The sequence below is a fragment of the Nymphaea colorata genome, chromosome 5 (assembly GCF_008831285.2).
Source record: "Nymphaea colorata isolate Beijing-Zhang1983 chromosome 5, ASM883128v2, whole genome shotgun sequence".
In the NCBI taxonomy this organism is placed as follows: Eukaryota; Viridiplantae; Streptophyta; class Magnoliopsida; order Nymphaeales; family Nymphaeaceae; genus Nymphaea; species Nymphaea colorata.
Window position 1 is genome coordinate 23040952 of NC_045142.1, and position 27599 is coordinate 23068550.

The following is a 27599-nucleotide window of genomic DNA, read 5'->3' on the forward strand; positions in this document are numbered from 1 at the left end:
ATGAACGGGAGGGACTTCCAATACTCATGGCCTGTTACCTAACAAATCGTTTACCCTCATCCTCCATTGAAAACAAAGTACCGATTAAACTTGTTATCCCGATCAAAGCTTATTTCCTGTTGCACCTAAAGTTTTTGGTTGTACCTGTTTTGTTTACATTCTTGGGTCTAAACGTGACAAACTTTCTGCCCAAGCCATTAAGTGTGTTTTCTTTGGCTATCCTCTTTGATCCGGCAACTCAAAAAGAGTATATCAATGCGGATGTCACTTTTTTCGAGTCTCAGTCCTACTTCTTTGTCATCTGAGATGCCATGTCATATTCCTTCAGTTTTGTTGCAATCGTTTTCTTCTCCTACTCCGACTATGAATAGGTTCCAAGACCCTCCATTGGTCTTACACTCGTCGACAGGATCCCTCTCATGGTCGACCATCAGAATCTTCTCAGGATGTAAGCTCCATTGAAGTAAGTATACGAACATTCTCAGGACTTGCATATAGCCCTGCGCAAAGGCAAGAGACAGTGTACCATGCATCCAATCTCACAATTTCTTTCCACTGACCATCTTGATGACAACTTACAGCAGTTTTTTAAGGCTATGTCAGTTCATACTATACCAACTGGACATCAACAGGCATTACTAGACTATAAATGGCGGAAAGCTATGCAAGATGAGATGGATGCTCTCGTACAGCATGGTACCTAGGAATTGGTTGATCCAAATAATGTTGGCTCCAAATGAGTATTTATAGTCAAGTACTCAGATGGGTCTGGAGAGAGATATAAACCTCGATTAGTGGCTAAAGGTTACACTCAGACATATGGAGTTAACTTTTTTGAGACGTTCTCTCATGTGGTCAGGTAAAAGCTCTAGTAGATTCTACAGTCTTTGCTACTCATCAACACAACATTTCATTTTGCAATACTTAGGCTTGCATTTTCTCAAAATTAATTTGTTCACACTTAAATCTGCAATAGGAAAATAGATAATGATAAAGCGTGTATGATCAGCTTAAGTCATTCATAAGCATGGAAAATTAGCTACACAGAACACCATTAATAGTAACAGCAGACTTTCTCTACTAATTAATCAATAGAAAGCATAAAACAGTGACTACAGATGCGATTGTCAGATTTCTCAAGTGGTGCATTTTGATGATCAATACCTAATGAAAGACAGGGAAAAGTAAGATGAAAAGTGAAAATATCAAACCTCCCATGAAGCTGGCTCAAGCCACACATTATCTACTTGATCAAAGTTTGGAAGAAGAAGTGCAATAAGACCACGACCAGCAGCCCAAACAGCATGGGGGAACTTTGTCTCCCTAGTCCACTTGTGAATGTAGAAACAACGTTAAAAGAATTCCATAAACACACACACACACAACAGAGAAGGGGCTAAAAGGCACAACCTTGACTGATCACAATGAAAAGTCAACCATGCAAACCTTAGTAATTCAATGTCTATGAGATAGACCAGGAGAATGCTAATTTCTAATATATCCAGATAACCAAAAACAAAAATACTACAAGGTCAACGATGATATTCATTTTACCAAGCTAAGATGTAGCACTGGATATTAAATTTTCGAGTGAAACTCATGAAAAAGGAAACATACACAAATAGAAACACCATGCACATGGAAAATTGAAACAACAGAAACTTGGGTTAAAATCTTATAATGAGTTGCTATAGGTATGATTGGCAACACATATGGGAAGAAATCATACCCAGCCTAAACAGTGATAACATAGGATAAAGTCTTCCATTGTGTTGCTATAGGTATGACTTGTATGACTGACCATAAATATGGATAGAAAGCATACCAAGCCTGCTAAAGTACTTTGTAACAAAATTACCATATTAATACAAGTACTAATTGTATGCCCAACCTTCAATAATTTTGCCAAGAAAATTGCCACCTAAGGCACAACTCACCACATCATACTGAGATAGATTATGACTATAAAAAACATCTAAATGCAATCATTTTCTGTGTATACCCCTTAACTATTTATAAAGTTAATATCTTTTCCTTGGTTTCACTTCCTTAAATACCAGCCAAAAGCCTGTCAATTCAAAGTGAAGCAATGCCGAGTCGGCATAATCATATGTACACAAGTGAAAGCAGATATCACCTACACTTTTGCATAGAAAACTTCTGAGGGTAAAACAAATTTATTTATTTACCATTAAAAGTGGGAGCTTTTTTACCTTCTTATACTAGGTATGAATGGTACCTATTTAGCATACATTGATATAATGGCCATTGAAAACTTTTAAATTTTTCCTTATTAGTGGAACAAGGTCATATCTTTGACTCATCATGACCGACCATGAACTTTGGCTTCTCGTTTCATGGACCCAACCACAACATCACTCAACTAATCACGGTGAACCTATATCTAACCAGTAACCAGGTATCTGTTAGTAACGGTTAGGTGATTGGGATCAGATCCAATTTGGTTCACACCCAAAGAAGGCTATAAATAGGCCAAAGGTCTTAGTAGGGAGGCAATCCGATAAGTGAAGGTCATTTCCTCTAAGAGGAGAGAACCCTAATCAGGGATTAGGGTCTACGTGGATGAGTTTTAGGGGTTTTACCTGGGTGCCTTGTTTTTATAACCAGTCTTGTTAGCCGGTGGCCAATAATGGTATCAAAGCCCGCGATGAGGTAGTGGGGGACCACACATCACATGATGACGGCCATTGAGGCTCTCTAAACGCGCATGGAAGAATCAATGGTGGAAATGGACCGCAGACTGCAAATGGTGGAGCGACATCACCAGGAGAGGGACAGAAGGATTCTAGCGGTTCTCAGCAAGCAGCAATCCTTCATGGCAAGGTTGCGAGAGCTTGTACAGCAAGGTAGGAACTCGAACGCACCAAGTGCAGAGGGGGTTGATACTGAGAGTCATCGAGCAGCAGGAGGAGGACAACGACCACCTCCACCAGCAGGAGCAGAGCTAGCGTTGTCCTCGTTGGGCAGAGGTTTTGGGGAATCGACGGGTTCGACAGGAGCTAAGAAACCCACTTAATGGGATAACGTTGACCCATCAACTGAAGAAGGATTCAACTTTAAACAAAAAGCAAAACCAACTTCTGAGGACAAATGTGCTTGGTCAACGACAATTGGCTCGGTCAACGATAGTTGGCTAACATCCCGGATGACATGGATTTCAAAAGCACACATGAGTGCTATCTAGAGTTGAACACAGGAAATTTTAACTTGAAAGTGGTTATAGTAGCAGTTACAAGGTCAGATAATGACCTACAGCTCTTCGTTGATAAGAATGTTGGTGCAAGTCTTGCTCAAATCATTCCATGAGACTGGATATCATGGAAGCTCCGGAATCACCCACATGAGAATACTCCCCACTCCAAAGATGGACATATGTTTCACATCAACCCGAATTGCAGGCATCCACCGCAGCTATTCAAATACGAACAAAGTCACAAACATGGAAGCTGGGATACAGAAATTCAATGACCAAGCAGCTGGCTTGCATTTATCTGGGTGCGGCTTCTACTATAGTTGAGGAAACTACAGAGAGGGAGCAGCTGATTTTCAAGTGTGCACCTACACTATGAGGGCTGTTGTTGAGACAGAATTTACACTTGGCTGTCCAACTTGACAGGCTGAAGCAAGGGAGAAATCCTTTCTGCGGCAATCATTTCCATGCACACACCTTAAGGGCAAGGTGTTTTTCAAGGGGGGTATTGTTAGTAATGGTTAGGTGATTGGGATCAGATCCAATTTGGGTCAGACCCAAATAAAGCTATAAATAGGTCGCAGGTCATAGTAGGGAGGCGATCCGATAAGTGAAGGTCATTTCCTCTGGGAGGAGAGAACCCTAATCGGGGATTAGGGTCTGCGTGGGTGAGTTTTAGGGGTTTTACATGGGTGTCTTGCTTTTGTAACCTGTCCTGTTATCCAGTGGCTAACAATATCACATTCCATCCAAAATGTAATGACGTTAAAAAGATCCTCTCCAAACAACCTTTAGCATTCAAACTTACAAATGAGAGACCATTTGAAAAAGCCACACAAAAGTAGTTAGTTGGTTGATGCAATTTACCAGTAGCCTTCAAAGACAAAATTGCTAAGATGATTCAAGAAAAAAATAACTCATATAATAAGAAGAAAAACATGTGAAATCTTTTACTGTGACATAGATCATCCAAAGGTTCCTTACGTTAAGTGGAGGACTCAAAAATTCAATCCCATTGCTTATCTGTCCATAAGGCTCCATTAGATCAACCACTGATTCCAGATCTTCCTTTGTCAAGGTCAAGCCAAGATGATTTACAAGCCACCTACTTGTGCTCTTCATAATTGCAGTTTGCCTGAACCAACTTGGAATAAAATGACTCAAACCCTACAAAGAGAAAAGATCAAAACCCCAACACAGTGAGCTTCCAATAGAATGAAATGAGATTAAGATCAGAAGTTATTCTTAATCACATAGTGCTTATTGGAAAAATCATTAGACAATTCTTATATACAAGCACAAAACTTCTTCTCAATCGAGTGGTTCAAAGTGTATCACTAACCTAACAAACCAATGCTAGATCAAATCAAACGGGCCTGTCATGCAATTTATCATAACAATTACACATGATCAATCCACTTCAAGCCCTAATAGAAATAAATAGATAAAGCCAATCAAGAAAATTAACAAATGAAAAGGATGTTACCCATGCTATAGCATAATCTAAAGCAACACTTGGCTTTCTTATAACAGTACTAGCAGGCAGCAGCAGAAATAATAGTAGTAACAATGTTTTCTTTGGGCAATATCACCAGCCACCTTGAACCTTGATTCAGCTTCCCAAGGTGGTAGCCATGTCAAATGTTAATACAAGAAAAAGACAATGAACTCGGACTGCAGAAACAGAAAGATATTTCCATTATCAAGTTCCATGATCAAGGTGAAAGGAACTTTAGGAGTAAGGAAGAATATCCCAAAATCATGTTCAGCATAAAATGTTTGAAGAGTTACTTGACTTCACATATAGAACACAGGGCATACCATCCACTCGGCCACTTCATGGCCAAGGATTGACCAAAAGGAAAGAACATGTTCTTGTTAATAGATGCAATTATCAAGCATTTCTTGGTCAACAAAGGCTAATGGAATTATAGAAGTATGGCTTGGCAAGGGAGGCATCATTTTGATGATATCCCAGCCTATGATTGATCGAAAAATGGATAGCCTAGTCACTTTTTCTCTTATCCTTTCCACCTGAAGACCATGCTTTCAGGCAGTAAATATTTTCATACAAAAAGCATTAGAAAAATATGCAGGCCACGCAGAGGATAAATCTATGTAATACGATTGCAGAAAAACCACCTAATTACACATTAGAAGTCCAATTTGCACTTATTTTCAAAACTCACATTCAATAATTGGTAAACCTTATAAGTCTGCTCTCAGATAAGTTTGGTTAGGGATCTAGATAAGGACTGGAAATAGGGCAAACCATATTCCCAGAATTTCATAGGTTTCACGATCTTATTACCACATCCCTCAGCTGTGAAAAAGAAGGTTCTTTTGACCTAAATCAATCATGCACAGGTGATTATGCAGAACTTTACACAACAGAAACTAAAAAGGAAAAAATCCATTCTGAGAACTATTTAAGCGACCATAAGAACAACCAGGTGGCAGCTGGGAGCAGAGGATGCATTAAAATATGTTTATTCAGAGATGGTGCCAAAGCATACATGAAACAATTGATTGCACAGGTCAGGCACAAACACGATATTACCAACCAGAATAATTTACAAAAGTCAATGACCAGTTCTTCAATAAGTCTTGGACCATGGAGGCAGCAGCCATATTTTGAAAGAATCTTGAAACTTCTAACGTATAATTGCACATAACATCTTTGAAGTGTAACAGTCTTTGTGTTATGTCACGGAGGCCCAACACAAACTGTGACCCATACAAAATTCTTCTGAAGAATTTGCGATTTTTCTCAAAAGAAGCCTTGAAAAACTAATATTTCATTATTTTAACACTAAATGTCTCAATATTCTAACAATTCTAAACATTTCTTCTTGAAATATGCCTTCATCAAACTACTAAAATTGCAATAAGACAATCATACCCCTCGTCACTGTGTTGTTTCATTGGCACAGAGGAAGAAAAGAAAAAACAAAAGAGTCGCCTGAACATACAATAGCTCCAAGTACTTGAATTCTATTCAGAGCATGCAACACAAAGCATAGCAAAAGACTGATAAAAATTGCATAGAACAAAATAAAATTGTTGTTGGAACCATAAACTTTCTTACCATGAACCAGCAACAATAGTTCATAAGCTCGTCTGCATCAAGAACCCTGTTCCTAAAAGCAGCAGCTTCCAAAGACATAGGGATAACCTTGAGTTCTATAGGGCGAAGAAGGGCTGTTTTCTCTGCAACCTACATTAGAAATTGGCATTCACTTCTGCAGTCACAATTTTAGTTAAGCCAATCCTGTCATAATAATATATAAAGTAAAGGCAGTAACTTGCATTTGCAACAACAATATCTACTAAACATGTGTGCGCAGAGAGAAAGCAAGAAAGAGAGTTGCGTTTGTCATCGGTTCTCAACTCCAGCATCAATGGACCATAAACAACAGAAGAACAGACCCATATGGCCATATCAATTGTTTCGGTAACCCAGGATTGTATACATGGACACACATACAACAGTGACCAAGGCTTTAATATTAAACTTATTAAACTTTACCACATCCTGAAATTCTCCCATCACAATCTTTATTGAGCTACTCCATCTTGTCAGTTGTCACCAAGTCTGGTGTTTCACAATGCAGGGAAACTGGACTGTATATTCAGATTTTCCCATTATCATAATTATGACTACTCCATTTTGTCAGCAAATATGATATTCCATAGTTACTAATATGCCATAAGCAAATTCTTCACCATTGTCAGTTTGTTGGAAACCCAGACAGTTTTTTCACAGAACCAATTACTCCGAAAGCAGTAATATCTACAGTTATCATTTCCCTCTTGTTTTAACTCATAATATAATTATAACAGAAACGATTGTAGCTCATTGAAATGGTAATCCCCAGATGGACATGCAATGACCAGATACAGTGAGTTGGTTCTGCCGCTTCCACCTGGAGCCTGAACTTCCTCCAGCCCAATCAAGCACAAGGTCAAAGCCAGTGAATTTACATCCATACATAATTTAGAAGAAAACCGAAACCCATTTTGCTAGCAATTATTTTAGAATTTATCAAGACTAGGTGTCCAACCACAAAATGACTGAAGTTAAGTAAATGCCCAGCCAAGCCTGCCAATTATTGCTGTTTGATTTCCATTCTTCGTGTACATATGGAAGCTTCCCAACAGGGTTTGTATTCCTGTGACCACATCCCCATCCATGCCACACAAAAAAAAACTCGCGAAACGAGGATAGTTCTCAACTAGCTTCTACCTTGCCATGCCCAAGCAGCGTCTGCATGCCTTTGCCCACAGCATTATGTCCAAATGTTATAGGTGTATCGCCCCAAGAAAATAAAGAAAAGAGAAAGCATCACTTGTACTTTCAAATGCAATGTCCTTATTTATAAAACCTTGGGAAAGTCATACTACAAAGTAGTGTTCATACTCAAAGAAGCATACAGTACTTGTTATATGTGTATCTCCCCCAAGAAAATAAAAAAAGAGAAAGCATCACTTGTACTTTCAAATGCAATGTCCTTATTTATAAAACCTTGGGAAAGTCATACTACAAAGTAATGTTCATACTCAAAGAAGCACACAGTACTTGTTAAATCCTCATATAAGCATCAAACAAAAAACAGTCCAAAGGATAGAAGATTCAGACATTTTTGACAATCAATTACCAAGTTCATACTTCTTATTCCAGGTTCTTGTCTTATTCCAGGTTCTTGCAAATTATATATGACTTTAGAAGATCATGTTCCACTTACTAAAATGAACAAGTGAAATTTTTTAGTACATGCTCCAACTGGAAATCTTGTTGAAAGCATGTGCTCCAAGACACCATCAGATCATTATCTCAAGTTAGCATACACAAAACAGACCTTTTTTCCCCAAAAAAATTAACTCCAGAATGAACAGAACTTCCCAACAAATTGCTTAAGTTAGCCTAAGAAATTTCTGAATATTGTTGCCAAACACTCACATGTCAACAAGAATATCAAAATGTCTGCATTACACAGCCTTTATGTTTAAGACAGACCAATATACTTGGACATGAAAGATGTAAAATAAGTCTTCCATGGAATATTTTATAAGAAATAAACATGTTATAAGAACTTAAAACAAGGGGCACTACATAAATGCTTCAGAAACTGGCAAGTGCAGTGCAAAGTCATGGGCAGGTAAAGTTGCTTTCCATATAATTCCACCATATAACATGTTATATCTTTTTGGAAAAGTGCTGAAGTCTCAGGAAAAGAAGTTGATGTCAAAGAGAATAGCAGGAACTGAAGAAACATGAATCGCAATGTGCACATAAGTCATAAACAGACTATGCAATTCAAATAATTGGAAAATAATTTGTGTGAAAAAGGGTAATATCTGCAATGGTGATGGAACATTATTGAGAATTCATAGTAAAATTGCAACAGAATCATGTGAATTAAGCTACGGCATGAACTGCCAATTTATACATGTCCTATCCTCCTATGCAGGTTCCTTAGTGGAAATTTTTCACAAGAACAGAGGTGCACCTTATGTTTTTTTGGTAACAGACTTTATGTTTGTCCTTAATGGCAATTCACAAAAATGATCCTCGAATTGTGCATTTTGTTATGTGTGATAGATTTTATAAAAGCAGAATAAGCACCTTTTTCCAGTCAACATAGCCAACAAGTTGTTCATCCATAGTGTCTTTGGCTGCTGTGTACAAGATCTTCTCTCTTTCAAGTTGGGTGGGTCGCTGAAGGTGCAAAATCCTGTCCATTCGTCCAGGCCTCCGTAAAGCAGGGTCAACTTGCTTTAAATTGCTTGTAGTAGCAAGTAAAACTACCCCTTCTTGTTTCTCAAAGCTGCATAAAGATTATACCTTTGGCATTGTAGCAAATCAAAAAGACAACTGCTACTACATGTTTATTTAAACAAACATTTCCCCAAAATAGTTTGCACAGCAACAACTACCAAACTTCAGAGAAAAACTATGAAGACCACTAATTTATGCTTTAGATGCAAAAACACCACCCCAGTATCCTCTCAAAAATGCGTAGTGAATATTAACCTGTCAATGGTCACCAACCAAGTATGGAACACCAAAACAAGAATTAAACCATCCATAGGCATTGGACAATTAACATGCACAGCAAGTACCAATTTTCCATGGTCTAGTTCCTAAAACAAAAGCAGAGTGTTTGACCCTCACCCATCAAGTTCCACAAGGAGTTGATTTATGAAAGCCTCATGATCTTGCTTCACTGTATGAATAAACTCACCCCGAACACCAGCAAAAAGATCAAAATCCTCAACAAAGATTATGACAGGTGCCTGAAAAATTAAGTCATAAAATTATTACAAAGATAAAGCAGTAACCTAAAAACAGGTCATGTATCCAAAAAAATAGAAAGTTTTGATGCTTTCCCGAGGTCACCGTAAAGACATAAAATATTTCATGCTTTCTCAGTCCCAAAATGATTTTCCAGATTATATGCACAAGGTTACTTTGTGATTTCATGTACGATCTAAAATAACATACTCATAACATTCTCCCTATATGGACAAGGAACTTGGTAGGGTTCTATGCAAAGATAGCAAAGCCATGAATGAACTAAATTAAGTGAGTTGCTGTTGCAACTGAACCAACAAGCTTTAATCAGCTGATTCAGTCGGAGCTGACCCAATGTCGTCAATCGCATCACAAGTACTTTGAAATATATAAACAAGAGACAAGCTATGTCACATAGGTACAGGTACGGGGAAGCGGGTAAGGGTATGACATTTTCGCCAATCCTGATACGGCGGTACGGTGATAATTATATATTTTTAATTCCAAAAAATAAAATTAAAAATTAAAAAAACAAAATTGATATCATCACATCATCAAGACAATGTTCCTTTCATAGTTCCTACATATAATCTCATAAAAAAACATAATTGATACGAAAGAAAGGGCCAAAATCTAATACATAACTATACTGGCAAATACAAGCCTTAGCTATGGTGATGATTGCATTCAATGGGAGAAAGGATTGGTGCCTGGGGCCCTGAAAACTCTACATCATCACAAAAACATGATAATTGGAAAGAATAAGCTCCTAGGAAGATCCCTGGATAAGTAGTTCACCTTTTCAAATTTTGAACAAACATGGTACAAAGAATTGTACAATGCATCCAACTTTCCTCTAATATATTGAAAGGTTAGAAACATGGTAACGACCCGAGCATTTGACCTCAAACTCCCAAAGCCGAACATGGTACCTTTCGTCGACCTAGGATTCAGAGGAGTTCATAGCTCCGCCAAGAATGCAAATTGATGGAAATCGACAAGAAGGAGGGTCGGTTAGAGATTGGAAAGGGCAGGAATGAGTGAGACGCCATGGATGAATGACCAAAGCATCGGTGGTGAATTAATTAGAACCATTTGGCCAGAATGAGAACTCTCAACCCTCCAAGAGTGGATCAATTGGGAAGAGGGAAGCAGCCTAAGGCAAGCGAGAGGACAGCATCTCTCTGAAGATTGTAGAAAGAGGAGAATCCTGATCATAAGATATTGGTTGCTTTCAAACGGAGTCAACAGTCAAAAATTGTATGCTATTAGTACTAACCATACCAAAAAGGTGGTAGAGAGAAAGAGGTGACTTCCCGAAATAGGACGAAGGTGAAGAGACAAGTCTGCCAAAAGGGATCCTCACAGTGGCATCTATTGGTCATATACAGAAAGTTTCTGCCTGTTGTTGCCGACTCGCCGTCCTTCGCTAGTCGCTGCCCAAGCTCCCGGCAGACGTCCATCGCCAACTGCCCAAGCTCCCACCGGAAGATCAAAGATGATCGAGAGGGAGAAGAAAGAAACATCACGAAGCAGTTTAACATGTTATTATGGTTTAGATCTGGTTCCAACCTAAAACCAGATCCAACGTACCAAACCGTACCCGCACACCCGTTTTGCCGTACCAACGTACCAGTACGGGTACGCGGGTCTTCCCCACGTACCATGGTGACATAGAAGACAAGTTGATTTAAATGTATGTAGAGGGAAAAGGGTTATTAGACCACCCCTGCATTTTCACAAAACAAAAAGATGAACACCAAAAGGAAAAAAGGAAAGACTAAAAGCTAACCAAATCTCTTGCTGTTTGAAAAAGCTCCCTAACATTTGAGGCACTTTGCCCAACCCACAAACCAGCCTCTAATTGACGAGCCTTAACTTCCACAACAGGAACCCTTGCTTCTGCAGCAATAGCTAACGCAAGGCTTGTTTTACCAGTTCCTCTCTCGCCCACAATCAGAACTCCCTGCAATAATTCATATTAGATGTGCTTAAAATTCAGAGAAGACCATAACATAACTTCTGGAATGTCAATAAAGTTCAGCAGTCTTCAGTGTCTAAACAAGAAAAAAAATAATGAAGTGGTTTAACATTCCATAATGAAAGAAAGCTAACTACACAAGGGGAATTTCTGGTTAATCAAAAAAAAAAAGCCATCAACTGCAGCAGTATCTTTGTCATTAACCCTTAATGCATAGGAATAATCACCAAAAGAGGTCTATCAGTCTATGCAATAAGCAGAAAAACGAAGAAACTTCCCACAAGGCAATAAGGAGGCAAAACATGATATACTGATGATACAAGAAAGCTGATCAAAGAAGCTTTTCAATGTCCCCAACAAAAACAGTTTCAATTTGAAATGGCCAGCATGAACAAGAAATGCATGGCTTATTAACCAAAGTGGAGGTTAAAGAAAAACAAAAGACGAAACAAAATTTCCACAGTAATACCAATCTCTAACAATAAGTGACAAGAAGCAGAAGAAGAGAAAATGGTGATGTCAAAGAGAGCCAGATTAAGGGCTGTCCCTGAATACAACAGAAGTCCTGCTAACAATACTTGTCGAGTATGTTGAATAGCAATGTGACAGAGAACACAAAATGTAACATGGACAAACCTCAACACAAGGAAAAAAACCACGGTAGGAGGAGATGATTCCCGGCACTCACTAGCAGCCAATTTCACTCCCTCTCTTAATCTTTCATTCACACACCTAAATTAGGGTTATACAAGTACCTTAAATAGAAATCAACAAGAACCGCCCCTTTAGAGTGGGACGGATCAGGTCCAGACCCGGACCAGTCATACATAACACGTCAACAGAGTATAACTTCCATAAACTAAAGAATACACAGGTGCACCTGAATAAATAAATAAAATACAGCAACCTAACCCTAGAAAAGCATAGAAATAAGAGCTGAATACATCAAAAGCCATGTAACATGGACACTTCACAATGAGCGACGCCATGTTGACACAACCCAACAGAGGTATACCTGTGGGTCTGGACATGACCTGGACACTTCTCTGACCACAACAGAGGCCGCATCCATCCTTTTCTTGGTCTTGGTTTAATTGGCCAAGTCCAAATCAGTCCCAAAATTGGGGCTTTTTTTTTGTTTCTTGATCTTCCTTTATAAAGGCAAGAAAGGGTTGACGCTTTGACCCTTCCCCATTTCTCTAAGCTTCACCTCGACCCTCAAACCCACCATCTCTAATGAAACAGCGTACCTCCAGGTGATGTTTCTTTGGTGACAAGTGTGTCTCTCAGCCGCTTTCTTTCCATCTCTCTCTTGCATTTTCTCTCTCTCCACATATCTCTTTCTCTTTCTCTCTCTGGCTCTCTTTTTCTCTGCAACTCCGCCTCTCTCTCTTTCTCTGTATTCCTGCCTCTCTTTCTCAGTTTTTTCAGTTTTATAGTTTCACTAATTTTTAGGCTTTTTTCTTCTGAATAGGACTGTGAAATCAGTGTGTGTTCTGTGTTCATGCATATATATATGTGTGGACTGTGGACACACAGACATTATCTTGTGACTGCATGCAACTGCATCAGTATTCAGTACATATAAGGCTTTCAGCTTATGTTTTTATTTTTTCAGATGAATATGTGATCTGAAAGTTTGTTGGTGTTCTTATTGTATGAATATGCTCTGATGTGCCACTTATAATCTTAGTTTTAAGTACATTCGTTACTTGTTTTTACCAGATTTTGTTTACGTTTACCTGTTAGTATTATTTCATCATATGAATATGAACTGATTTGGCACTTATAATCTGATTTTGAAGTCTGACCATCCGTTGTTTTGATAATGAAGTTGATCAATAATACTAACATATTTGGTATGTCTGTTACTTTCATACTTTTTAATTGGTTACTTCATAATTCATAAATTGTGAATCATGAACGTGTTGCTTTGTTTGTTTAAAGCCATATTGTTTGTTATGTGTGTGTGTGTGTGCATATATATCTACTATACAGCCATGTCCCTGTACCCAAGTTTTTCAAGACGATCAGACAAGCAAATGAAATTTTATTAAAATGCTGTTAGCAACAGAAATGAATACAACATTTTATCAAGCGCAAGTGTCCAGATCCAGTTCCTCCTCAAGAATCACAGATTGATCATATCCCACTTAAAGTTGTTTTCTGATGGATCGCCTGATAATGATAATTGTGGTTAGCCTACTGTTCTGGTTTTCTGACTTGGTTGTCATTGACAAAAGGAATGACGACATCACAGACAAGTCACCTGACATTTACAAACCTTCATTGTTCAACTATCCATTGAAGTTTGAACAAGAATGTACACAACTGTAGTTAAAATTCAAATGCTTATTTGCTTAATGCTAGAACAAGTTCAATTATGAACATAAACATTACAATTTATTATCATAAAAAATAGATGCAATCGTATAGGGATCACATGCAATCATGGAAAAGGTATATCTTTGCTTCAACAAATGGTCTTCCACACCAAAAGAATAAAACTGTTTCTTCCAAACCAAAAGATGACTTTGAAGTTTGAAGAGACAAATATTGATAATGCTATACATTATAATTCATATAGACAACCTACCCGAGGTGCGCGAGCACCCATTTGCTGAAAAGCAGTAGGGTTTTTCAGAAATGCTACAATTTCAATGATTTCCTCCCTCATAGAATCCACACTAGCAAAGTCCCTCAACCAAATTGGTGGATTCTTCACCCTCTGCACAATAAGAATAGTAAGAACTTAATCAGCAAAGATAGGGAGACATGCAAACGTGAAGCCAAGTGAACCATACAGAATCTAACCTTCATTTGCTCAAAAGCTGCTTTTATAGGATCAACGCCCTCATTTTTCTGACGAATTCGCCTGCTGAACTTAAATCGAAAATAAGCTTTCTGAAAAAAAGAAAAAAAAAACGAATGAAGTTTGTTCCTTTCGTTTATAACTACAGGAAATGAAAAAAAATCAAAAGATGTCATTCTTTGCTGATGCATGGAAGTTCTCCATGGACCATGCCTCTCACTGAAAGACACCGGAAGAGAAAGGAGGAGAACATAGGAAGCATGGGCCTAGTGAAACGAACAATTATGCTTCACCAAGTTCATTAAGATAACAAGTGCCTAACTGAATCCCCATGCAATGCACCATACACAACAAAGCCTGCTACACTCATTCTATAATTTTGATGCAATAACAAAATACATGGGAGATTTAAGGTGTAATTGCTAGACTGTATTGCCATGGCCCCGATTCTTGAGGCACGTTTGTGCATGTGTACAAACAAACATACACACACACGTTAACATTACGTATATACAAACGTATAGATATATATATATATATACACATAGTAGAAAGCAGCTAAGCAACATATAACCTGTAGCTGATATTGACAACAGTAAAATCATGAGATATGACAAAGGCAGAGACCATCATAATTGTCATAGACTTAAAATGGATGACATAATTGAACCCAAAAATTTGCTAAACAAATGTGAATGGACTTTGCCATGAAAACTTGAAGAAAACAAGCACACACTAACAAGATATAACAAAGGCCGAACTGCAGATCCCAGGCAGACAATTGCAGTGAGAACTCCAGCAAGCACGTTTTGGATAAAAAGAAATAAATAATTACAGAATTACATAGAAGAAACTCTTCAATGGGAAAGGAATAAATGCAAATTATATTTCTTCAGACAACATGCAAAAAAATAGTCACAAGAGAATCAACAAATTGACAAAGCTGATCAGTGAGCAAGGTTGATCTTATATCAACAAACAGGCAAATATGATGTTTTTATTCTTCACATAGACATAGCTCCATCAGCCATAAGATTGTTAGAAAGGCAAGACATGACCAGAGGCCTTTACAAATTGATGGCTCTGAAAAATTCAAGCTCCAGAAGACCATTTTAGTACTAAGAGCAAGCTACAGTAAAGCCTAAGTCATTCTGAAAAAGGAACGTGACCTATCAAGACATGACTGCAGAACTGGAACAATATAATAGCATACTTCCTAAACAAAATAGAGGAAAAGATATAAGAACAATACCACTCTGTTCAATTTTTTCATGTTTGGATTCCTGCGAAAGGGTCCATAGCCAAGTACCCTTGGAACCCTTTTTCTTGCGAAACGGATCACATTAAATATCAAGTATCCATAGATGACACTTCGAATCACAAACCAAAGAAACCACCTTAGGTTATTCCTTTTCCTAGCTCGAAAAATCATTTCAGCCTTTGCCTGCCACTTTAAGTACCAAGTCGAAAAACCAGCAATTTCACTTTCTTCTTCTGGCCAGACCATCCCTAATCTTGTTCTTATCTGAACATAAGAATACACATAAACAATTAAGCAAAGCAGGTCTTAAAGCCAATTAAGTTTCTTGTGGAAAGAGTTAAAAACATTTTAGAGGTAAAATCAATTTGCAACACTAGAAGATCTTGGAAGAAGAAAATACATACCGGTTTTGGTATAAGGAATTCCAGAGTCGGAAAACCAATCATGACCATTATATCAGCATTGATATTTGTTAACTTAGAAAGGCACGACTCTCTTGCATTTGCTACAAATTCGAAATTCCAGAATGCAACTAAACATTTATAAAACATTTTTGTGAACAAGCGAAGTTGTTCAACCAGATCTAATTCAGAGAATGGTATCCACATCCATTGTACTGCAGTTGGGACTCCAGATGCCAACATCTTAATATATAGCCCATCAAAGCCCCCAAAATCTTCAAAAACCATATCGCATTCCTGTATGAAGGAGAAAGAAGAGATTAAATCAAATCAATGAACTAAAAATAAACAAAAGCATGATCAACACTAAAATATCTGCCATGACAGTTAAACAACTAACAACTTCCTTGATTACAAGAAATGAAAAAGAATAAGTATATGAACCTTACCAAGACATCAACAAAATATGATTTATTGTCTCCTTTAAGCATAACATAAAAGACAGCCCAGTCGTGCCTAATGCGAATATAATCCACTAATTTTTTTGAAAGAGCATAAGGAACAGCTAGTGGATCTATTTCCCATCTCTTCCTTGCTTCATTGTACCATGTTTTAGCCACAACTCTGTCCCGATCAATAAGTATACGCTCCTGTCATAAAGATGTGTCATATACCTCCTACAAAATTTACCACAAAGAGGTTTCACACAAAGAGAAGAACCTGGAAAATGCACATACTGTAGAAAATTCAAACAAAGTTCTAACCTAAAATACGAGGAACCATAGAAAATCCGTGAACACACTTGAAAATGATGGATAGGTAAGCCAAGGAACATGAATAATTTTCACACACATACAATGGAGAGACACAGACTGATCATAATAGTAATAATAGTGAAAATGATGATGATGGTGGTTATGACGACCATAACAAGAATAAGACATGACAGAAGTGTACAACAGTTAACCAACAAATTTGATACATCAAAGACTACAATTTCTTTGGGCATGGAGTTAAATCGATGTGAATCTTGAGCAGCTAGTTGTCTGGTGACTCAGAGTACCATGTGCTAAAATGTCTATCCATGAATAAGATTATGAAACACCAATTGCACAGTCATTAGGATTTTTTGTCCACCTTTTTCACCTTCCCTATTGTCTCTTTCTTTTTCTCCGCCTATTCTGTCACATCTATCCTTATCCAACTTTTTTGGTGAATCCTTTTAGTTGGCTGTTCTGCACTGTATCAGATTCACTTCGAGTTGTAAGCATTACAATTCTTTCTATATCTAATCAGACAAGTAAATTCCTAGTAACTCATTCTGACTGTGGAACAGAGAAACATTTTTTTCTGCTCCTTGTTACATAAATCCATTTATAATTTCTCCTAAATAAATAACAAATTCAGTTATTTATTGTTGAAGAAAATTTTCACCATCCATTTGCTGTATGCAAGATATAAGATTGACTACCTTGCAGATGAATGAACACAAATAAGTGCCACAAGGTTGTCTGGATTACTTCTACGGTTCTACAATCCATTATGATGAATACTGAGGTGGATAAATATATCTTTCAGAAACTTTTTGGATTTATAGGTGGTCAAACTATTAACTATAGAAAAGTGCACCAAATATTAATTTAAGAATACATCTAATTGCTTGAACATAAGATGCAAATACTGTAGATGGATGACATGTTTACTCATACATTATGTTGATTTAGAAAGCTCAAGTTTCACTAGGCTATTGTCATCAATTTTGTCCATCATAGTATTTTCTCTAAATCTAAGAAGGCCACATGCTACAAGGTGCGTTTATCCAGCTATCCCCTTCATTACATGCAACGCTATATGAATGACAATCTTAGATTAAGGGCTCAAACTTTTACTGAATATCTTATCTAAATAATATACATAAAATGTAGTTACTTGTTCCATGAAATAAAATCATTGGCCTGCAATGGTATTCATGTGTGCATAAGAATATAAACAATGTTAAGGGAGAAGTAGCATGTGGTTATTTGATGCATAAAAGTCATCATGCAGGTATCAGATGATCACAAGGAATTCATAGAAAGGGAGATCCGTATAATGTAGAGACAGCAATTGTTGGATTTTGTTTCTTTCTGCTAATGTCTGAACAAGCACAAAATAATTTTACCCTTTCAAGGAAAGCTTAGATGAGCAACCCCAAGGAAAGATTTTTAGTTAAAGAAAAAAAATGCCTAAATAATAAAGCTTGCAAAATGGAAAAAATATTTAAAAAGGACTCAAATTAGGATAGATATAAGAAGCAATTACTGTCGGCTATAAATCACAAAAACAATAGATTTGAAAAGGAAAATATCCACGCAAAAGCCAACATAAGACTAACAGAAACATTCTGCTTATATCCTATAGCAGCATATGCTTTCCAGAAACATCAAATATACCTGTCTTTTGGCTAAGTACTGCTTAGCATGGTCACTGTCTTCAAGCAACTTTTGCTTCAAGTTTGCCTTAGCTTCTTCTCGCCATTGCTTCCAACCATGGTATAAGTGATGACTGACAGCATTTGGCAGAACAACCTCTTTCTTTCCAAATGTCCACTTGACTTCCAACTCTGGATACCCTTTCACTGCTTCAATTGCTGGTGTTTGCTGCAAAAACAACCTTTCCTCCCCATGCTTTCTCATTTTTTTCCTTATAGAGGATTCGAGATGCCTTTGCATCTCTCTTGACTCTTTAAATACATGTTTTATGTTTACAACAAAATCCTTTATACTAGGCTCCAATGCATCAGAAGCACTTGATTCCACAAGACTTGGCAAAATCAATTGCTCCAGAACATCCAATCTGGCTTTTTCTAGTTGTTCACGAATGTCAGAAACTGATAGCCTATTAGTAGAGCCTTTGTCCTCCCTGCAGTAACAGATCTAACCAAATGAATAGACGCTCTAAGGAAATGGAGTAGAGGCTTTCTGAAAAAGAACGATGCAACGACTTTTTGCAATATGCCAGAAGCAACAAGCTATTGAAATGCCTGAACTACAAAATTAAAGTAATTACAAATAAGAGCTTGCAAGTAACCGATTTAAATAAGAATCTCACAAAACGTTCAAATTTCATAATCTTGCACTCTGCTTTTTCTCTGGAGTCGACAATCCAAATAAACATATTTGCAGAAAAACGAGTGCATATGCACAGCATAAACATTCTTAGGTTTATAATGGTCCATGCGCCTCAGTGACATGACAATTTTCACCTAGAGATGACAACCCGCAATATTTTTCTGCTGCGTACTGTCGTGCAAGAAGGGACAGCTTTAAGAAAGTTCCACGGGTTACAAGGAATTATGGATCTTGAATAACATCTTAACGAAAAGCAATAGAAATTAAACGAAAGCAAATAAGAAACGCCAAAGAAAATAATCGCACGGTAAAAGAGGTGAAGTTTGTTCACTAAGACAAAAAAATGTCAATACATTTTAGATGCATTTATCTCAAAAATGTATTCTTCAACAAAGGTAGAAAAAAGGAAAATGAAAAAGGAAACCACTCGGAGATTTAGTTCCATCGATTAACATGCCACAACCGTGTCGCCTTGTTCATGAATCATTGTCTATACCTTTCGTAAGAAAAATAATAGAAGCGTATAATTTCATAAACCTTTCCCTTATCCTTTTCATTTCACCATTTAATAATCTTCACGAGACTATGCCCGTCAGTCTTTGATTTACAATAGGAAGCAAGTTAGTTTTTAAACATATACCGTTGAGGAGTTGAATGCTCCCATTCATGTTTGAATCTCCGAACTAAAGTCTCGCATTCCTTCTCAATGAACATCAGCTCCCTCACGACAATGCTGTAGACTCTCGTTTCTTTTCTTGAAATCTCCTCATCAATCTCATCCGCTTTCTCCCACAATCCATTATATTCAGCTTCTGCAGCACTGATAGACATCTCCAATTCCTTTATCCTATCAGTTACTTCCCTCCCCTCCTTGCCACTCCTCCTCAATTTAAGCAACTCCCTTCTTGCGCTCGTAACCGGCTTTAATGCATTCTCAGCTTGAACTATGAGCTCAGATTTATCCTTCCGTAACCTACTCAACTCAGCATTGAGAACTCGAAAGATCTCCCTCTGAAGCCTGGCCTTCCTCACTTTCACGTCCTCGAGAGCCGTCTCGACGCTCGCAAAAGGAGCCCTGACCTTCGGATTCGTCTTACTGTCCCAAAAAATCCTAACCGCCTGAATTCTTTTTAGCAAAACAGCGACGGTATCCAGCAGGCTCCGAGTGTAAACGGCATATTCATGTTCCTTCCATCCTAAGCGTTCCTCCTTAGTAGCTGTTCTCTTAGTAGTCTTGGCAACGGCCGGGGCCGCAATAGCCTGCCGCTGCAACATCTGGTTCGGTATCAGACCGGTGACGACGCAGAACACCACGACACATATAGGCGTTCGAAGGAAACTCCATACATTCCACTGCGAACCGTCAAAACTCTTCAAGGCAACGAGTACTGGCGACAAATTCTTGTCTACGATCCCTGTTTCACCATTCTTCGCCATTTCCTTGTCCGAGCAACAGCTTAGATCGCCGAAACCGCGAGCGGCCGGCAGAAGACCGAACAATTCCAAACCATGTCTTGACGACTCTGCTCTGAGCCGGCTAAAACGCCGCCGACGATCCAAATTCCTCCTCAAAACCGGACTTCCTCGCAGAAAACCGTTGAATCCCAGGTTTCTGCATAAATGAACTGTGTAACGAGAGAATGCGAATCCAGCAAAAGACGGAGCGGCTCCCTTGCTCGTAAAAGGCGGAGCGGTGAGGGTCGCCTCCATGGATCAATAGCACAATAACATATAGCAGGTAAGAAGCTAAAAAATCACCTAACGAGCTAGCGTTTTGGCGATTGTCTTCCGCGTTTGGCTTCCAATGGCGAAAAACCCACGCCCGAAGGGCGTCGCTTCCCGAGTCCCTATTCCTCAGAGAGAGAGAAAAGCTCCAGCCTCCGCCATTGTTAGGACTTGGCGCTCGCCTTATGAATCGGAATTCCCTAACCTTTCCCTTCCCCGTTTCTACGAGGAATTCGGATTCAGAGAAGGAGCCAGAGAAGAGAAGGAAGAGTATCTTCTTCTATCCAGCACGAAAGAGGATAGGGCGCGACGGGAAAGGCTCCCTCCCGAACGGGCAGAGCAGGGGCAACCCCCGAGGGCTTTTCCTTTTGCCGAAGCTGCCCCTCGAATTCATATTTGTTGCCAGTAATGACTGATGAGTCCTTCGCCCTCCCCCGTTGTCCATGCCGAACGGACTCCGCTGACCGGTTGCCTGAGGTAGAGGGTATTATAGGTATTTTACGCTGCTAAGGTTACTCACTACGCACAAGTCACAGTGGTGCTTTTGTAATACTTTACTCATGAAGCGGCTGGTGGACGTAAATGTCCATCGTGGCGCCAACCGCTCAAACGAGTCGGATACGGGTCCAGCAATTTGGATCGCATTTGATTTTCGACCGACGGCCAGCAATGAGAAGAATGACACTCAAAGAAAATCGATTCTTTTATGCACCCACTTACCTGATCAACTATGCTGAGTCCCTCGAGATATTTGACTTAACATATATGCACAAAAATTTTGATTTTTCATTTTAATATGTGAACATACACATTAAATAGTGACCGAATTATATCAACAACACACTATAGCTTGTTTAAAAACAAATATTATAGTCAATTCGGATGAAATGGTAACAAAATAAGAAAGTGAAAATCTATAAGTTTGAACAGTTTAGATCAAATATCATTCTTGCAGCTTCGATGAGCTTAGCAAGGCTGGCTGTTAGGGCGCTAGTGGCTAGTTCAATTCTTATGGCCGAGTGATCGAGCTAGGAATTTCTAGCTACGAGGCATTAATAATTTAAATTTTAGACCTTAACGGACAAATGTATGCAAATAAGTAAGTAAATCTTATGTAAATAACAATATATAAACAAGGCAATTTGTGTAAGATCTATGTGCGCAATCGCCAAGAACTGCCTCTGCCTCTGCCACCGCCGTTAATCTCATGCACCGTTTCAAGCAAGTACGTGTCTTAGGAAGAGAAGTACCATGGGGAGACTCAGCGGTTAATATTACACTGCCATGTAACAATTTGCTATTTACAATCATGTACACTCAAACATACATATACATTTCATTAATTCATAATTAATCGAGACAGTAATTCTTTTGTTAATTATCATCGGGCGATTAACCATAGGCACATTGACCAAATAGATATGGTATCCAATTTTTACAACAATACTCGAAACACTATACAGGCCTGGATTGCCCTTAAAAGATTACAGACCTAGTTTGTATGCTCAGCTGATAAGAAAAATACCGTATTTTATGTGAGAACTTTTATTTTATTATTTGGGTGGGGGAAGAGGGGGTGAAGAGGCAATTCAGAGTATCTGAAACACGCTTTTTGTCAAAATCCCATTTCCACCTATCATCCTTGCATTCATTACACACTGTCAAACAGTTGCTTAAGGGTGTTTGGGCGAAACCAGTTGGCTGGCTGCTAGCAACCCACCTGTTAAGATATCAGGCCGGGGCGTGGCCCATCTCGGGTCCAGGTCCAGGCCCAGCCAGATGAGGGAGCTTGGGGTCCGGGCATCCATGGCCGACGCAGCCAGTCATTTTGCAAGAGAGAGAGAGAGATGTGGGTTTTTTTTTATTATGAAAATGTTATTCCTACACAGTGATATATTTTTTTTCAAGAAAAAGAAGTCGACTGACCTGTCCTTCCATATTTTCTACCCATGTTTGTTTAGAATCCAAGATACCAGTGACGGACGTTGAATACCAATACAACCTTGAAGTTTGTTTAATGCCACTCCTATTTTGGAACCGGTTTTATTTATTTATTTTTCTCTCTTTATATATAAATATAAGCCGGATCCCTACGTACAGTGGCGATCCGGCCTCTCAGGTGCATGCGCACCCCATATTGCTATGTCCAAAGCCTGGCCATAGCAATCCCCATACACACATATCCATATATATAAATATCAAAATTTCTTAAACGACAAAAAAATTAAAAATCCCATCTTGAAAACACCATGAACTATTACTAAAATTATTGTTGAACAGTTTCTCATTTTTTTAATGACATATTTTAATTTTTAATCATCTAGCAATATCTAACATCCAACATCAAGCAGATTTGAACTCTTCCATGAACGCACACGCCTATGGGGACTGATGTGTACGGCGAAGCTCCCGAGAAGTGAGCTCACGCTTCACAGATATGCACCCAGAAAAATAGTTCATTATACATTCTTCATCTCAGTCACAGCAGAATTGTTTCACAAATCACAACTGAAGCATAACATGCAAGTTGCCGAGGAACATTTGCTTCGTTAGGTGCAAAGGTGACAAATTTCTCGTAAACATGGCTAATCTACAGGAGAAGCTTGCCAGCCAAGTACCATGAGTGCAAGGCAAGGCTCCCAAAGGAAAAGATATTTGCTAGTGATGATAATCCATGGATCATACCAAATTTCTTGTTCATAGCTGCTAGCTGTGGGTTGGCCTTTGCCACTTCCACATTCTTCGACCACCCGATCTCTTCACCAATATTTGCTTCCCTTTCCACTTTGTGCCGCCGTTTCATCATCTGGAAGGAGATAATTACCAGGTAAGCGGTCAAAATGCTAAACGATGAATCAAATTTTATTCTAGAATGATGCAAAAATCACTGTCGTTGACAGATGAGCTTAACCTTTCACAAGCCAAAAAAGAAACTAATTTTCTTATTGCGGAAAATGACACTAGCATTATGTTTATAGAACTTATGAAGCCTTCAGACTTTTATTTTCTATCTGTAAGATAACCATCAGACCCAACATTATATACAAACACGGTCCAAGTTAAACAAAGAGATTTTTCCAATCAGAACGAGTATCTTCACTTAAGATGATGTAAATATGACCCTGTTAATCAAAATATGCATGTTCAACCATCTCTTTTTATGTCTGATAAAGGATAAGACACAACAACGAGTCCAATTCGTTAGCTGCTAAAATGCCTGCGAATCTGCAAGCCAGAAGACACCAAAGGTACCAGCTCATTGAGAAAAGAAGCCCGTAGTCTGTCTTGCACATTCTCCAGCAGTCTACACTCTATAGTGCAAGCTTAAAGGCTTAAAGCTCTTCAATGAACTAAGCAAGCAACAAAGCATCAACGAAAAGCGGTAGGAACCCTTAAGTTCTCCCAAAGATTCTCATGGCACTGATCTGTTTAATAATCAATAATAACTGGAGGCAGAACAAGATGCTCATGGTACAGCTGACCTTGACATTTGCCTTATGATATACAGTTTTAACTTTTAAGTCTATAATAGCATTGCTCCAGACACAATCATCCCATCTTTAATTTAAGAGTTAATATTATAACAAACTCTTGCGAGCTGCCTGCCACTTATCAATGTACTGAACAGTGAACACCTTTTCACCAAGGAGTCCTCTTAAATCATACAATTAACTTCAAGCAGCGATCCTGAGCACCAGTCCAGACTAAACAAGATGAAAATCATTATTTGAATGAGCAAAAGGACATTTAAAGTGAAAACGAGGACAATTACATATATTCTCATTAGTCAAGGAAAAATTTTGAGGTTATACTCTTATCATTGGAAAACAAACAAACCACTAGCCTGGGGGCAACCCATGGCCATTGCAAACATGGTGGTGGTGGAAATAGTACAGGATAAGTGCAAAGGGAAACTCATGGTTGTAACAAATTAAGCAAGAGGACCTCATGGTTGCCATCATAAAAATCATCCAACGAGCAGCATTTGAAGGTGGAGTGGAATGGTAGATCTTGTTCACTCTGGGAAGATTGCGGCAGGGGATCAACCAAAGATACCTATTTCATTCACATGGTCTTGCAAAACTGACATATAAGGGTTTAACCTCCTATACACCAAGGCCAGCCGACAATTTGAGATCTGCTTATGCGGTAGAATGATTACATCCTTCTCCATTTAGAAGGCATGTTCCATGCACTCCATGTGACAAATCAATTGTATGGAAGACAATTCAAACAAAAAGGTACTGGAACTAGCGACAACAAAAAGAAATAAGGATATGAACCATAACAATAGGACCTTAGATGTCACAATAGTGTACAGAAAAAGTTAAACATGCTTAACATCCCAGCGGACAATATAGCGGCAATGGATGGATGTACCTTGGTACAAGCATGGGTTGCCAGAAAAATTTGTGTGGACCATCTAGCTATCTTGAAAATTCAATAATTTTAGAATCATATATTTATGTAAGCGTGCTGAAAACTCAACATTGTACTATTTAACTTGTTTGTTTATGTGATGATGGAAGACTTCAATGTGCCTCAACAAACTGGTCTAAATATAGTAGGTGGATTATGTCATTCAATTTATATGCATGTGTATATACTATATACATAGAAAAAAAGCTCATGTAGCAGACCTGAAGCAAAGGGAGTCTAATAACTTTCAAATTTGTTACTCAGCCTAGTAATCCCCACAAGCTAAAAGGACAACTCATTTTTTTACATGCCTGAAGGGCCGAAGGCCCTGAACAGGTTGAAACGAAGCCAAACCAACATTGAACTTTTGATCAATAAATGCAACAATGCAGTGAATGCACTGTGATAGAATCAAAAGCAAGGTCCACAGTGATCTGCTACAAAAAATTAAAAAAGAACTATGTGCACAGGAGGTGAAAATGTCGACTTCTACTTGTGCATGAGAAATTGTGCACATAGTCAATCCATACGTGACTCTGCCATTACTTCTTTTCGACTACAATTCAGACTGACATACTATGCAACGTGTCAAAATTGATCAAAGTGCCTTTCATATGTACCAGTTCTTACTTCTTGGTCTAGCAACAGATATTCTTGAAATATTGTTTTTCTATTACACATAAAAACTATAAAAGACATGAAGAATAATATTCACTTAGAAAAAAACTATTAGAAATAAAATTCAGAAAGAACTAATACCACAACTCAACTCAAGATACTACTGATTCATCCTTGAACTGTACAGGATTGTTTCTGGTGAAATGCAAGCATTGCTAGGAAACTTACATTTATTGTCATCGGTGTGAAGATGAACAAGTTTGAGAGGTTAAACAGCATGGACGAAGCCAAGAATCCCAGCTGAAGCTTCTCTGTCGAAGTAGAATTCCTCCATGGATGCAAGTATGAGAATGCCATTATCGAGATGGCATTGCAGACAGCAATCAAAGAAAAGTACGCTGGAAACATTTTGCTCTGAAGGTTCCCAAACTGGTGCCTCGGCAAGTTCCTGAAATTGCAACTCAGAAATCAACAAATGATTCAAAGTACTTCTCAACAAAAGAAAACCTTTCCTGTAAACCGATTCAAACCATTGAATATAACTCAGGAAAAAAATTAAGACCAAATTTCAGGAAAAAGCAATTAAAAAAAAAACCTAATATAGCGGAAAAAGTTTTAAAGGAAAAAAAATCAGGAAACCCATGAATATAATAAGTTAATTCAAGTCACTTAAGTAACACAAAAAGAGTTTGTTAAGAAAAGATCATGAGCATAAATAACAATGCAACCTAATGTAATGGGAATAAATTCAAGCGGCAATCAAGAGAAGTTAAAAATTAATAAAGTAGTCGAAGCCACCTAAATGAAAGAAAAAAAAAGGGTTGCCAAAAGAACTCGTGAAGGTGATTAGACATTCAAACCACCAGATATCCCATAAAAAAATTAAAAAACGAGGAAAAAACAACATGAAAATAGAAACAAAAGCTCTAGCATGAAGGAAGCACCTTTGAAAATTCTTCGGCACTAAAAATGGGTACATTTAAGCGTTCGATTGACGTGATGAAAAACTGGAAAAATTTTCTTCGAAAGAGGAAAATGAATAAATTTATACCTTCGATGGGCCCAATTGCTCACAAAAATGAGGGAAACTTTAGGGGTTTTTATAGCAACGACCCTTGCACGTTTTGGAAGCAGGAAAGACTTTACATATAAATAAATTTTCGTACTAATGATTCGCTTTCGGAAAAAAAAAATGCTAGAAAGAGGAAGAAAATGCTTTCTTGTGTTGTGTCTTTAGCATCATGGAATCAAGTGCAAACATGCGCTGAGAAAAAAATAATTAGATAACATCATAACAAGCAGAACAATTTCGCATATGAAAAAATGTTCTTCTAACATTAATTTACTCTTGCTTTGAAAGATTAAAAAATTACTTTTTGACATGAAATTTCCTGTGGTTTTCCCACAGCGTGATTGTAACTGAGACAATCCCAATACAATTAGAGAATTTCCAGAGTAGAAGAAGACGATCAAAGTGCGTGAACGAATAGGAAATGAAGAACAAAAACAGTATGAAGATTGTTGGGGAATGGGTCACTCACTTGAACATGATGATGCCACCGATGAAGGTGGCCCAGAGAGCGGCACCCCAAGCGGTGGCGAAGCACAAAAGGTGGCCCAGCTTGAGGGAGACGACGAGAGCGCCGTCGGCGTCGGAACTCGAGCTCTCCGGCAAGAACACGGCGCCTGCCGCAAGGAAGGCCACGACCACTACGAACCTCGTGATCCAACCCATCCCTCCCTTCCACTCCTCTCTCTCTCTCTCC

The 27599-nt window shown here is 38.4% G+C and overlaps 2 protein-coding genes across 4 annotated transcripts in view; both read right to left on the bottom strand.

The window, feature by feature from the left end:
• The window catches only part of LOC116254000 (probable inactive ATP-dependent zinc metalloprotease FTSHI 5, chloroplastic), a 35344-nt gene extending 14216 nt beyond the window's left edge, over nt 1–21128 (bottom strand). For 2 of the 3 annotated variants that reach the window (XM_031629012.2, XM_031629011.2), the window contains exons 1-13: nt 19712–21128; nt 18394–18862; nt 16411–16611; nt 15965–16258; nt 15552–15824; nt 14302–14391; nt 14084–14215; nt 11299–11472; nt 9387–9508; nt 8838–9039; nt 6300–6428; nt 4196–4378; nt 1212–1331 (exon numbers count right to left, since the gene is read on the bottom strand). In XM_031629012.2, coding sequence (XP_031484872.1) covers nt 1212–1331; nt 4196–4378; nt 6300–6428; nt 8838–9039; nt 9387–9508; nt 11299–11472; nt 14084–14215; nt 14302–14391; nt 15552–15824; nt 15965–16258; nt 16411–16611; nt 18394–18862; nt 19712–20781 — 3459 coding nt within the window. In that variant the 5' untranslated portion in view covers nt 20782–21128. The remainder of the gene's footprint in view (nt 1–1211; nt 1332–4195; nt 4379–6299; nt 6429–8837; nt 9040–9386; nt 9509–11298; nt 11473–14083; nt 14216–14301; nt 14392–15551; nt 15825–15964; nt 16259–16410; nt 16612–18393; nt 18863–19711) is intronic. The other variant, XM_031629013.2, reaches the window with a different exon arrangement.
• Nucleotides 21129–23234: 2106 nt separating this feature from the next.
• Nucleotides 23235–27599, bottom strand: LOC116253915 (uncharacterized). The gene is made up of 3 exons (XM_031628908.2): nt 27375–27599; nt 26062–26281; nt 23235–23602 (listed from the first exon to the last, which is right to left on the bottom strand). The coding sequence occupies exons 1-3, from the start codon at nt 27566–27568 to the stop codon at nt 23387–23389; spliced, it is 630 nt and encodes a 209-aa protein (XP_031484768.1). The 5' UTR covers nt 27569–27599; the 3' UTR covers nt 23235–23386.